The 13,297-nt window shown below is 35.6% G+C and overlaps 2 protein-coding genes across 4 annotated transcripts; one reads left to right on the top strand and one right to left on the bottom strand.

Moving 5' to 3' along the window:
- The first annotated feature begins 1,238 nt into the window (after nt 1-1,238).
- Nucleotides 1,239-6,705, top strand: LOC140016808 (agamous-like MADS-box protein AP1). Its single transcript, XM_072070713.1, has 8 exons — nt 1,239-1,701; nt 4,098-4,176; nt 4,387-4,451; nt 4,572-4,671; nt 4,788-4,829; nt 5,496-5,537; nt 5,856-5,971; nt 6,334-6,705. The coding sequence occupies exons 1-8, from the start codon at nt 1,517-1,519 to the stop codon at nt 6,431-6,433; spliced, it is 729 nt and encodes a 242-aa protein (XP_071926814.1). The 5' UTR covers nt 1,239-1,516; the 3' UTR covers nt 6,434-6,705.
- A 1,681-nt stretch (nt 6,706-8,386) lies between these two features.
- Nucleotides 8,387-12,547, bottom strand: LOC113715522 (E3 ubiquitin-protein ligase At3g02290). 3 transcript variants are annotated; one of them, XM_027239742.2, is made up of 6 exons: nt 12,292-12,547; nt 11,461-11,595; nt 10,667-10,720; nt 9,870-10,263; nt 9,558-9,667; nt 8,387-8,630 (listed from the first exon to the last, which is right to left on the bottom strand). In XM_027239742.2, the coding sequence occupies exons 2-6, from the start codon at nt 11,578-11,580 to the stop codon at nt 8,607-8,609; spliced, it is 702 nt and encodes a 233-aa protein (XP_027095543.1). In that variant the 5' UTR covers nt 11,581-11,595; nt 12,292-12,547; the 3' UTR covers nt 8,387-8,606. The 3 variants fall into 3 exon arrangements, with proteins under 3 accessions (XP_027095543.1, XP_027095547.1, XP_027095544.1); XM_027239746.2 differs by lacking the exon at nt 10,667-10,720 and having other exon boundaries at nt 12,292-12,539; XM_027239743.2 differs by lacking the exon at nt 12,292-12,547 and having other exon boundaries at nt 10,667-10,715; nt 11,461-11,590.
- Between the last annotated feature and the right edge of the window lie 750 nt (nt 12,548-13,297).

Raw genomic sequence — 13,297 nt, 5'->3', positions numbered from 1 at the left:
TTTTAAGTTTTGAAAATATTCATTTGGATTGCTATTTTTTTAGAGTTTTTATAGAAAAATTTATCGTAACAATTTGATATATATATATAAATATATATGTATTTATGTGCCTGTGTATATAAAGTAAAAAAGTAATTGAGAAATATATTTAAAAAATATAAAACTTTTTTCTTGAAAAACTAAAATCCAAACAAAGATGCCATAAAAAATCTCAAGGAAGATTTCAGTAATTAATTATCCCTATTGCATATTGGTCCAATGGCTCCAATTGCGCGGGCGCTCAATGTTCTGTCCGACCTTTTCAGGGTAGACCGAGTAGAGAGGCGGGCAGGATGAATGAGATGGGATAGAATTAGATTGCCAACTTTCGAGGCCGTTGGAAAGGAATAATACCCAATAAGTTTACCGCTGTGGTAGAAAATGTTTGCTTGTCCCGTTGGAGAATATTTGGAAGTGCTTTTCCCAAAGTCATGACTAAATTAATGTGGAGAATACGTTATCTTGAGCGAAGCATCACTCAGCTGAGGTAGAGAAAGTGATGAGACGATGATTCTACGTATATTCTTCGAGGTGAATTCCACAAAATGGGCATATAAAAAAAATCAAAAAAATTAGAGAGTGTTTTAAGATAGACAAAAAGTTTTTTAGATTAAATATTTTGGTAAAAAATAAAAACCTAGCTTATAACATGTTTTTACTTTTGTCTTTCCTTTATTATTTTTTAATGATTTCAGCTATGAGCACAATCACTTGAACGGAATTTGAATTTCTTTCTTTATAGTATTTACTAGCGAGTCAGGATGTATGTCACATTATAATTTGAATTTGAACTTCAATTTTGCACATATAATATGTACAACCCGCTAATATATACACTATTAATATAGGATGGATAAATCCAACTATACTAAAAATCTGCTGGGCCAAATTCAGAACAGTCCCTTCATCACATGGCCGTGGCCGCCGTCAACAGTTTCAAAGAAATGACACTGATCTACCCATATTCCGGATCCGTACACTTCTAATTGTACCAAATTTTGGTTAAAAACCTGTGAACTTCATATCCACCAGACTCCAACGAATATACAGTAGCTTAAACAAATCCTAGCTCGACAGCACATTCTTAAAAACCACCTGGTTTTAACTTCCCCAGGATCCCTTTAGCTGTAATGGTTTCACATCTCATCACAAATCTGTACATGCTTTTTCAGACAAGATGTTATCATAAAATATATTTCACCAAATAGAGACAACAAGAAAGTTGGAGCACCACAGAACCCACCAGTGATTTCCTAAAATATCCCCCTCTTTACACCTGCAGATTATAAAGAAGCAATACAAGGATATATATATATATATATATATATTTATATTCCCCTTTTTTGTTGTGTCGTGATTTTAGAATCTAGGGGCACGGGATGATAAATTGGAGTTAGAGGGTTTCCTTTTTTAGATCCTGTGTGAAGAGGGTCGTTTGTTTTCTTCTGGGGAGAAGAAAAGAGAGAGAGGAGAAATCATGGGGAGAGGAAAGGTACAGTTGAAGAGAATAGAGAACAAGATTAACAGGCAAGTGACATTTTCAAAGAGAAGAGCTGGATTGTTGAAGAAAGCTCATGAAATATCAGTACTTTGTGATGCTGAAGTGGCTTTGATCGTCTTCTCTCACAAAGGGAAGCTCTTTGAATACTCTTCTGATTCTAGGTATCTACGTACCTTTGATCTGCTAAGTTATCTCATGGACTAAAATTTGTTGCAATAATGAATTCTTCATTTTCACCCCCATTTAGAAAGAGGTTCAAAAGGGTTTTTTTTTTCAAACTTCTTTCAGAAAACATTAAATAAGGCTTGTTGTTGTTCCTTTTGCCCCCTCTTCTTAAATCGTGTTGGCATCCTTCTGTTTTCTGATGAGGTCAAAACCATGACGGTTGCTAAGTTTTGAACCGTTTGCGTAGCATCCCGTCTTCCTTCAGCATAATCTTCTCTATGTTACATAGCATCTGGCTTTACCAGGCACCCTTCTTGATGCAAATATCTTCAGGGTCTTCGTTGGATATAATTAGTTCAGTCAGAATACAACCTCCAAGTCTAAGCTGGACTTCATGTTTGCAAGTGATAGCTAGATTTAATCTTGTTAAAGCCTGGTGGTCTATATATACTTGGAGGATTTAATGCTATCCATGTCAAGTTGAAAGCTTCAATTTGTACTTGCAAAAAAAAAAAATATTAGCAGTGGATTTCAGATTCTTGATTCAAGATGTCACGAATTAAAATCAGATCCATTAACTACACCAGCTAGCACTGCAAGATCAAACGAGGTTTCTCAATTTATGCTATGCTATTGTTATTCCGATTCTTTTTTTTTTTTTTTGTATTTCATTCTTTTAACTAGTTAGAAAAACTAGAAGATCGACAAGAAAATTAATTCGCCAACTTCCCAACTTGAGAAAGAAATTATATATCGTTAGACATCTATGTATCAGCAGGAAAGAAGATGAGAAAAAGGTAACAAAATCAAGAATTTATGGTCAGGATCCAATATGTGTTTTGCAGTTATCTAAGTTCCCTTTTCGCCAAATTAAGTTCTAAGCTAGACCATGCACATCTTCATTGTTGTCAATATTTATTTCCGTCTTGTTGTATTGGATGGAACCCGCGCGATCTATGGCATTTAATATAGATCGACAATGATCATCTCTTCAATTTTTTAGGCTTTTTACCCTAGCTAGCATATCTAACCTGTAAAAATATTTGTGTTACTGCAATGATATAAAAGGGAAAGAAGATATCACATTCTAAACATCTTTGCTTATGTTATTTCAGGTAAGATTATGTTGAACTATTACTGCTTCTCTCATCTTCTCTTCAATTCCCACCCTCAAATTTGCTTTTTTGAAATAGACTCGCGTTATGCCAATCCTGATCAAGTATGCTTTTACTGCATAGTCTAGCGAGCATGAGGTCACCCCAGACCTAGATTTTCTAATTTTCAAACTCATCTTTTAGCTAATTCTAAAGTATTAATTGCATGAACGTACATTTTGACTTCATGTATCCTTTCTTGCCACTTCAAATCGTTTCCTTCCTTCATGTAAATTTTTGCTCAAATCATGAATCTGAAATTTACTTGAAATATGTGGATAAAAAAATGCTGCCTAGCTACGTGGATGAGTATTGCTTATCCTATTTCAATTTGTTTACTTGTTAAGTCGTTTGCATTACAATTTACTTTGCAGCAGCTCAGCAATAAAGCACTAGAATAAAATAACGTCATGTTTAATTTTGACCTTATGTATAATGTTTTCTTTCAATTTTTTTGGCAAGGGCATATATATGATGGCTAATTAAGTAGAATAAAATATTTCCAGGTAATAGAGGACTTTGAATATGAATTGTCAACATCTTTTTTTAATCAAAAGGTAAATAATAGTAGAAGAGGCGGAAAGGGAGAAGTACGAATGATAATGATGTAAGATAATAATAATACACACAACGAATTGAACCATTGTACTAAGAAGTGCCTGGCACAGTAGCAGGTTACTTAGTTACCACTGTGCTGCTAAGCTGAAACATGATGTATAAAGTGGATGGATAGTTTATCGATGTGCTTGGCACAGTAGGGGCTCTAATAGCACAGTCGATAATCGTAATTATTGTTTATATCTAATGAAATCCTGCAGCTTTTGACCCAAAATTTAAAAAAAAAAAAAAAATCTAATCTAAGAAGGGTTAAGACAATGATTTTGAATAAAGGACAGAGCAATCTTGATTAAACACAGGAATGACCTAAACTGGTTTGGCACTTTCATGATTGTCTCTATGATGAGGATCAAGAAGATACAAATATGCGAAAGTGTTATTGGGTGAACGCCATTAATTTCATGTATTATAATACTTAGGAATATATAGTTTATCAAATAGCTATAGCAAGTCTGGTGGTGAAGATCAATGAAGCATTACAAAGCTATTGCATCTCAATATGAAGTTATAGATTGTGACATTTTATGCCTACGATTTCGGTGTAAATTAATTACTCTGAAAGATTATACAGTAGTATTGCGTTGAAATTCACTTTTTGAGTTTGCTAATTAATGCAACAGCATGGAGAATATCCTGGAAAGGTATGAAAGATATTCATATGCAGAAAGGCGATTAGTTGCAAATGATCTAGAATCCGAGGTACACACACATATATATATATATATATATATGTATATATCCTAGAACGGCATGCATGATCATGCTTTTTCTTTTTGTGGTATTTCATGCATGTTGCCTAGTCACAGAGATGTATATGTATATATATAGCCATCTCTGATTGATCATTTGACATGAGAATTTCCCAAAACCCAAAAAAAATTACGTGAGTTGCATGCTTGAATTGTGCAGGGAGATTGGACTCTGGAATACACCAAACTCAAGGCCAAGATGGAGCTGTTGCAAAGAAATCATAGGTGAAAGACATGGCCTGGACGTGGCCTTCCATATATATATATATGCTACTGGTTAAGTATAAAGGTTGATTCTTCTTTCTTTCTTTTGAGTATTTGAAGTTTTCTTTCTTGCTCCATCAGGCATTACATGGGTGAGGACCTTGATGCAATGAGCTCGAAAGACCTCCAGAATTTGGAGCACCAGCTTGACACGGCTCTGAAACAAATCCGAACTAGAAAGGTAAGCTCTTGTGTTCTAGGTGTTTTGTAAATTTCCGTCCATGGTGGGCTAAGTACTCAACTTTTTTGAGTAATTTACTTCGTTTACCTGACCCTTAAATGTCCGTTTCCTGACAGAACCAACTCATGTACGAGTCAATCTCTGAGCTGCAGAGAAAGGTGATCAGCTTCTTTAGGATGTAAACTTGCATTCAACCCTCTTTAGGTGTAATTGTTCATCGTGATAATCATGTATTGCTCTTGAGCTTGCCAAGTTATACCTGCAATTAATCACACAAACACCTTAACAACAAAAGTGGACTACCATTTATTAATCACACAAACGCCCAAGCAACAAAAATGGACTACCATCTTCTTTGATGACTTTGGGATTACATTACTCGAGTACAGTTCCGGGTGCACAATAGGTACCCAAAAGTCCAAAACTAGTCCTACATCATCTGATAACTGAGTTTTCTGAAGCTATATTCATATGGTAGTTGTTATTATAGCACTGTAGCATCTGTTGCCTGGGTTTCTGGTTTCATTTTTCTTAAATTTTAGCTGTTGTGTGACATTTGACTGGAAAAAAGGAAATGCTCAACGGTATCTGCAAACTTTGCAGCATCATTTGTTCAGGAACATATATATATCAGAAGCTAAACCCTGAGCCAAAGGTTAATCAAGTTGTAAACCACCCCCGCAACTTTCTAGATAAACATGGGTGTCTAAACCTCTAAAACTTTTTCAAGTGATCTTGAAAATTGTTCCTTTCAGAAACAATTTGATCAGTTTTTTCTTTTTGTAGTCTATGTTCATTCAGCTACCCCTTGTTTGCCTTGACAGGAAAAAGCAATTCAACAGCAAAACAGCATGCTCGCAAAGAAGGTTAGTCAATACATTATCATCATTAATTAGTGCTCAAGTCATTCAGCCTAACTCGAATAATTTCTTCTCGTGGGAGAGCAACCCTGTCTTTGAAATAGGATAGCTCTTGTTCTTGAACAAATTATAACCCCAAGAATGGGAACAAAATGATTATTTTAACCTCTTCTTTCATGCCGTTCCATTGTCTGCTTGGTAAATTTGCTGCACCTGCATTATTTACCAGAACTACATTTGCCACACAGTCCACCATGTTGGCTAGCTTATTTACGAATCAAGGTTGTTTTGCTTCTTTAACTTCCTTTGGCCTCTCTCTAATAGATAAAGGAGAAAGAGAAGTTAATGGCACAGCAGGCACAGTGGGAGCAGCAAAATCAAGGCCCGAGTTCAACTCCGTACCTGATTCCAGAGCCACTCCCTCCTTGCATCAATGTCAGGTAATCCAAATTTCATTTGATCCTAGCCCTTCAGATCTTATATTGTGGATAAGAGAGGAGAACTAAGGAAATCTATAGGGGCAAGTTCAACCACATATGTTATTATAACTATATTAGGTATCCACAAAGTATAAAGTTTGAATGCAGAATTCAGTGCCCAGACGATTTGCACTCGTATCCGACAACAAAACTCAAACTGCGAGGTTTTGGACGCATTAGAATTAGAAGCCACTTTCGTAATTAGCTTAAGTTTAACTTGTCCATTCTGCATATTTGTTGCTGTTGCAACTTGCAGTCTTGCACATATGGTGCTTTTTGGCGGATTTTCAATTGCATTAATGCTTTTGTCATACTTTAAACAGTGGCAACTATGAAGAAGAAACACAAGAAGCGAGAAGGAATGAGCTTGAGCTTACTCTAGACTCGCTGTTTCCCTGCCATCTTGGATGCTTTACTGCCTGATCAAAGCGCAAAATTGGGTGCTATACTTGCTAGTACTTGTAACTGCATACATTGATACCGATAAAGGCGGAGAAATCAAAATTTGCACCCAACTTGGAAATTTCTAATATGTTTGACTATCTGTTGGTGTTATTTGCGCTAAGTGTATTTTGTGAACCCGATCTGGAAACTCTATTCAGCTCTCTCTAAAGCTGTAGTTCTTGAGCATTTTTAGAATGATGGAAAAACGACACAATTGGAGCTGTGGAAATAAATATTAATGTTCTGTATAAGTTTGTAGCCTCCAATTGTTTCTTTCTTTCTTTCTTTCCTTCTTTTTTATGGGATGCTTTCGTGTTGCAAGCTAGAATTCTTAACTAATTAGGGCCACTAAGCATTAGATTAAATTGGATGTTCATATTGGACATTGAGTTTGTGGGTACCATCTCGACTCCTCGTTGCCGGGATGGTTACCTAAGCTCGTCTGTTCCGTGATCCAAATCGGATCCCGCTATGGGTCCAACACCTGGCATGCTGGCGGTGCAGGTAGCCAGCTATCGTTAGGTTGATGTGACTACCCGCCGCCCTAGCGGTCATGGTTACGACTGAACCCGCCATCATAAACTGCCATCTGACAACCAGTTAAGCGTAGGCGTTACATCCTATCTGTCAGGACCTTCCTTATAAATATCCCTTGCCATCTGTAAATCAAGTACATGGGATTAACCACTTACTAGATGTGCATCTCGACTCTCATTCCATAACTGACTTTAGCATCGGAGTGAGACCGGAGAATAAGATCCCGACCATTCTTGTTTGTTTTGACAGGTGAGCTCGTGCTGCCAGTTTAGTTCGTCCGCTCAAAAATTATCTCGTTAGAGTTCAACAATTATTTGGAGATATGTGATACAGCCACAGCTGAATTTTATTTCCACAACAATTCTTGTTGAAAATGTTAAAACAACCCCTTTCGAAAATCAAATTGCATTTGGGCTTGGATGAGCAATTTTGACATTTCATTCAGTAATAACTGTAGAAATAAAATTCAAGTTGTGGCATTAATATCACTCATTATTTGACCATGGATGATCAGGTTTGTGAATATTTTGTAGAGGGGGCTCAATCTTGCTGGTGTATGTTATATCTACTATTGTGGTAACATACATATGAGCACTTTAGGATCTTAAGCGTCTACTATCAATAACAACTACACAGAAGGGGATGAAAAGAATTTGAGTTAACGAGCTAATTTATCTTGTTCATTCATTAATATTTGAAACTAGTAATAGCTAAAATTCATTGGGATATATAACTCACTTTGTCACTTGCACATTTTGCTTTTTGTAATTGCAATCCGGAGAGGGATGAATTTCAAACTCCAAAACTATCTTGTGATCGAGCCAAAGTCCTGGCATTCATCACCTAGGTTGCATTTAAGCATGGAATTGCTTCGGCCATGATAATTTACCTTGTCCAGACGCTTCATAGGATGACCCAGGTGTTTACTAAGAAAACATCAATTCTAGCAGCTTCAGTATTGGAATCATAAAATAACAATCAAGGAAATGTTACTTCAAGATCCAGTTAGGTACGGTATATTTGTACACGAGGTAAATTGCCAAAAACCATGTAATTATCGGAGACAGAATGAACATACTGGAATTCTAATCACTTGATGGTGTTACCATTAGAAGTCAAAAATCTCAGAGCCTGAAAGAGACTCAAGTACTATTTAGTTTAAAAGTTTTGGCAAGTATTCCGCACCAGATTGTTTTACTCCTTGAAGCAACATATCAAAACCCAAACACTCCCCCCCCCCCCCCCCCCAAAAAAAACAACAAAAAACCCAAAAAAGGAAAAAAAAAAAAAAAAAAAAAAAAACTAATCTCATCTCCTAATGAGGCCTAAAAAAAAAAAAAATTCCCCTCACCGCTGCATCATGATCCTATTATTGGCTTTACTATGTTTATCAAATAGAAAAGGAACCTAAAAACGAGGCCAATAAATTATTGTGACAAGTGGCACAGCCTGTACAACCTTATCAACTTTAAAAAAATCAAAACTTTCAGTGATCTACTCACTATAAGCTATGTACACAATCAATTTTCGTTTTTCTCCCATGATTATATATATATATATATATATATTCTTGTCTTTCTTCAGCCCTCCTTGCCGTGGCATCAGCACTCCAAAGTCATGTCTCATTGAATTCCATCAACTAGGTAAGAAACAAAGAAAATCAGGCTTGATTATGAGCATGGCAATCTCATAAAGCTTACTAGCTAAAGCAGTTAAGATGAGTAAGCTATAGCACAATGAATGAATGCTGGCAATGTCCAAAGCAAGAATAACATCTGTAAAAGGTCTTCAGAAAAGAGATTGGGCCAACAGGACATCTTTGCAGGGAGCAAACCACATTTTCTAACAACAAAAACAATCAGCACATCCTAAATCCAGTAAAGAAAGGAGGAAAGTCAAGATCCAACTCCACTTGCACCACAACCATGGAGTAGACCTTTTGCCCACAGACAAAGTTGATTAAAAGGCAAAGAAAATGACTTTGGAACAAAAAGGGCCAAGCTCTTCACATCCAATCGTATTCCTCAACACACTATCCCACATCATAGAGAGCATCTGTGGAGATTAATTTCCTAAGCTTTTTCTTTTTTCTACTTTCAAATAATATGTCAGTATATAGAGTATGTTACCTGAACCTGCATCAAAACTGTGTGCATTTGCCACCTGCCTTAAAGTTAGTTAGCTAAGACTTAGCAGTAGTTTCATGCAGAAGATCACAAACCCACTACTATATGTCCCCCAGAGTTCTAACATTTTTTCAGGTGTACATGATGTCACATTCAATCATCTAAAGTATTCAACAATTAGTCAAACAGAAATGGTTTTGAAAAAGAACTCCAGAAGAATCAAAATCAAAATGAAGAAAATCTAACCTATGAATCTTGAAGGATGAATGCTTAAGATTAGCCATTAAACAAGCTAACACGAAAATTTCTAGACATATCTATTCATAACAAGTGTATGACTTGACAAGATGATTAACCCATGTAAATGAATAGCAAAAAAGGATTTCATAATAGACCTTAGAAAAATGCAAAGAGAAAAAAGATCATATGAAAGAAATTACCATTCCACAAACTGGACAAGTATCACTTCTCTCCAGCCACTCGTATATGCAACTCAGGTGATAATGGTGAAAACATTTAGTTATTATCTTGGGATTTTCCAGTGTATACTCTGCACAGAAAATATTTTGTGAATATGTTATTCAAAGAACCATTAAGCACTAGGTTATTAGAACCCAATAAAAGCTAAAACATCAAAATTTACCAGCAATTGAATCTAGACAGCTTCTTTGAATAGAATGTCATCTCTTTCACTTTATTGACTGGAAAAGAGAATAAAAGTGGGGGATGGGGATGGGATGGCTGAAGCTTACCTTCAAGACATGTAGGACATGCATCTTCATCTTCTGAGAATGTAACATCATAACCAACTCCTTTTTGCATGCTTGACGAGAAGTCCTTCACCGAGGACTCACTTTGGTTGTAAACTAATCTGTCTCCTACTTTTGAAGGTCTTGGCGTTTGTTGAACTTCAGGATCACCTGCTGGTTCTGGCTCTACACGTGAATGGTTTGAGCCTTTGTCATGTCTGCAGATAACATCTTGTGGCACTGGAGAATATCCAGAATTGGGATTCATTTGCAAAGTTCTATCAGATGCTCTGGTGATAGCTGAACTGTGAGTTGGTACCACAGGGTCTGGAGAGGTTGCACCTTGATTAGATATCAGGGCTGGAAGCCCACTCCCTCTTGCAAATAGAGCTCCATACTGTCAACATTACACTTGAGGGTCAACTTTTCAACAACTTGAATGAATCATTTCACATCTGGAAATAACCAAAAAAACACAAAAGCAGCAAATAAAGTAGTAGACCTTGTATAAGAATGGCATACATCAAAACACAATATTATGATATCTTTGGTTGCAAAGAAAAGTCAAACACAGAGGAGAGTGTCAGAAGTAGTTGAGGCTAATTGGATGAAGTAAAACAAAACAGTCTTTATTCTTTGAGGTCATTTTATGTCTCCCCTCAACCACTCAACCTAGAGGGTAATGCCAAATTTAAATAAGAAAAAAGGGAACAGAAATGAGGACTGACTTTTTCATGTTTCCTCTATATGATCCTATCTCAATGAAACAAGAGACAATAAACAAGATGTTCTGCGCTTACTCCCCTTCCCACTCTCTGTCTCCACCACCCTTTTCTTCTTCTCCAATTCCTGCACTAAGCAGTGCGATGATGTCAGATGTTTCAAAAGTTATACCCTGCCAGCTAAAGAGACAAAATAATCCTCACTAGATGTCTTGTTTTGTGAATGTAAAAGTTAACATGGTCAAGTACTCCATGAGTTGTATATTCAATTGCTTAATGTGAATAGTTGGTAATCAAGAAATTTGGTGTTTTAAGTGCAGCAAGATTTCTTTAGCAGTTACTATACATAACAAAGGAGTGGTGGATAGTGTTCATAGCACTGCATTATTGCCAAGTCACATTATCAAACTCAAACAGCATTTGAGAGCTAAAGAATGTTGGACATCTAAAATCAACCAAATTAAAGAATCACAGAGTGCTAAAAGATGTCTACAGCTAACGAAACTGTTTCCCAAAAATCCAATATATTTTAGTTGGTGCAGCATAAGCAGGTAATGCCTGCTTTTAGTTACACTCTGCAGAACAATTAAACCTACAAAATGTCCCTTGAGTGGAAAACCATCATAGAAATCATAATCGAGAAGGAAGTATATGTCCCAACTTCATATGGAGCACATTAACAAACAAACAGAGAACAAGGAGGTGCTGGAGGAATAAGGACAGAAGTAAAAGCCAGAGACCATGAACAATCTAAATAAAAAAGGGATAAAGAATATAGGCATCACAATTTATTTCCAAATATTTCTGAAACGTTAATAGGTGACACTATCCTGTTGATTTCAAATCAAAGAAAGAGGAGCCTTTTGTTGCACCTTATCCCTAATGCTTTGTATACAGCAATTGAGGCAAGGGCAGTTTCCATGGTTCGAGCCGTTCTCATCTTCATGGCCAGCAATGTTAGGAACAGGGAAACAACAACAAACGGCACCCATGATGCAGCTTCAATTCTACATCAGACCAATTTTTGCAGAGCAATTCAATCTCATTGTCAGAAGCTAACCAATGCAAAGAATTAAAATAGATATTCTGAGAAAAAAAAAACGAGAAACTACTAAAAGTACAAACGATCAAGCCTCTTTATTCTACTGTTTCATTGAAGGTAATATAGTTACAAACATCAAGGTAGGGCCAAGTCGTCTAATCTACTCCTAAACAGCAAGAATTAGCAAAATTGCAACTTTCTTAGGACTAATAAAGTCCTAAAAAAATACCCTGTAAAGAAGAGGACAAATTTCATTCATAAAACAGAATAATAGACATTAAAGCACGAATTGAACAACAAAAAACAGAACTTTTTTTTTTTTTGTTAATAAAACCTATATGTTTTTAAAACCAAAAAAAATGGTAATACAGCATCAAAAAGACTAGTAAATTCTGTGAAAAATCACATTGCAACACTCATTTTATTTCTTTAAAGCTGCTACTTGCAAGACTCAATCTTTACTTATCCAATCAGCAAAAAGAAAGAAAACGCATAACCCAAAAGAAAACATTCCAAACAGAAAACAATGACCCTCTTGATAATATGTTCCAGCAAAAAGCAATAAGACTTCTGAATAGCCCATCAAAATCTGCAAACATATGCATATATCGTTAGTTATGCATGAGACTGTCGAATGAGAGAGACAGAGAGATTACTGTACCAGGTGCATAGCAGGGTTTTCGGTTCGACAATGATCAAAGTGGGGGCTTGAGTTGAGAAGAAGTAAAGGAGACTACTGCTCCTCCGGAGCTTGGCAATTTTCTATATTATTTACTTTTGTGTGCCGTTTGGGTTTAGGATTTTTGGGCCACGAATTAGCTGACAATAGAATTATATATCTTCTTTTTTTAGCTTTGGGCAAGAAATTTTTTTATTTTTATTTTTATTTTTCTTTAAGGAAGAAGGTCTATCGTTTAGGACCAGCCTAATGCGGCAAGGAAATGCTAATCCTGCTTTTCTTAAATATCTATACAATGTATATGGATAAAACCTTTTAAATTTTTTTTTTCGGGGAAGATAAATCCTTTCAAATTTAAACATCAAATCTTATATGTGTGACATACATATTATCTAAACCTGTTAGTGTATTCACTAACAGTTTAAAACAATATTAATTCAATATATGAAGTCAAAGTAGTTGCACTTGGTGTAAACACCTTTTGTCTTTTAAAAATAATTTATAATTTTACCTTCACAAATATTAATTTGTATTTTAATCATATTTTACCAACATAATTACCCATAATCCCCTTGTTTAAATATTTCTTAATCACATTTTCTAGTGGAGCAATGATGCGATTTAAGAAGTGGGATGAGGCCAAGGGAGATATGAACTCACTAAATTAGAAATCTTGAGACCTCAACCTTACCATCTTAAGTATTGTAGCAGCTAAATTAATAAATTATATAACCATATAAATCAAAGTTTTTAATGTTATTTTTATACAAATTTTATTTATGTAGAAAATAAATTTATATAAACTTAATTTTTAAAATTATTGCTACATTGCACGCACATTTTAATCATTTCTACATTACACGTGCATTGGGTGTGCTCTTAACATTAGATTATTTTAAGAGGGGGAATCGCCATGAATGATGTTGTGTTGATATATGCAAAATCAGCTATAGTGGAGTATCTTGAATTTATAATTTCTGGTACTAGT

This window comes from Coffea arabica, chromosome 11c, assembly GCF_036785885.1.
Source record: "Coffea arabica cultivar ET-39 chromosome 11c, Coffea Arabica ET-39 HiFi, whole genome shotgun sequence".
In the NCBI taxonomy this organism is placed as follows: domain Eukaryota; kingdom Viridiplantae; phylum Streptophyta; class Magnoliopsida; order Gentianales; family Rubiaceae; genus Coffea; species Coffea arabica.
This window is presented reverse-complemented; position numbering and strand designations above follow the sequence as displayed.

Coding starts and splice junctions, on each gene's coding strand:
- LOC113715522 (XM_027239742.2), bottom strand. CDS start 11,580: ATGGGTGCCGTTTGTTGTTGTTTCCCTGTTCCTAACATTGCTGGCCAT. Junction 10,721..11,460: donor TACAAAGCATTAGGGATAAG/GTGCAACAAAAG, acceptor CGCACTGCTTAG/TGCAGGAATTGGAGAAGAAG. Junction 9,668..9,869: donor ATGTCCTACATGTCTTGAAG/GTAAGCTTCAGC, acceptor TTTTCTGTGCAG/AGTATACACTGGAAAATCCC.
- LOC140016808 (XM_072070713.1), top strand. CDS start 1,517: ATGGGGAGAGGAAAGGTACAGTTGAAGAGAATAGAGAACAAGATTAAC. Junction 4,452..4,571: donor CTGTTGCAAAGAAATCATAG/GTGAAAGACATG, acceptor TTGCTCCATCAG/GCATTACATGGGTGAGGACC. Junction 5,972..6,333: donor CCTCCTTGCATCAATGTCAG/GTAATCCAAATT, acceptor TACTTTAAACAG/TGGCAACTATGAAGAAGAAA.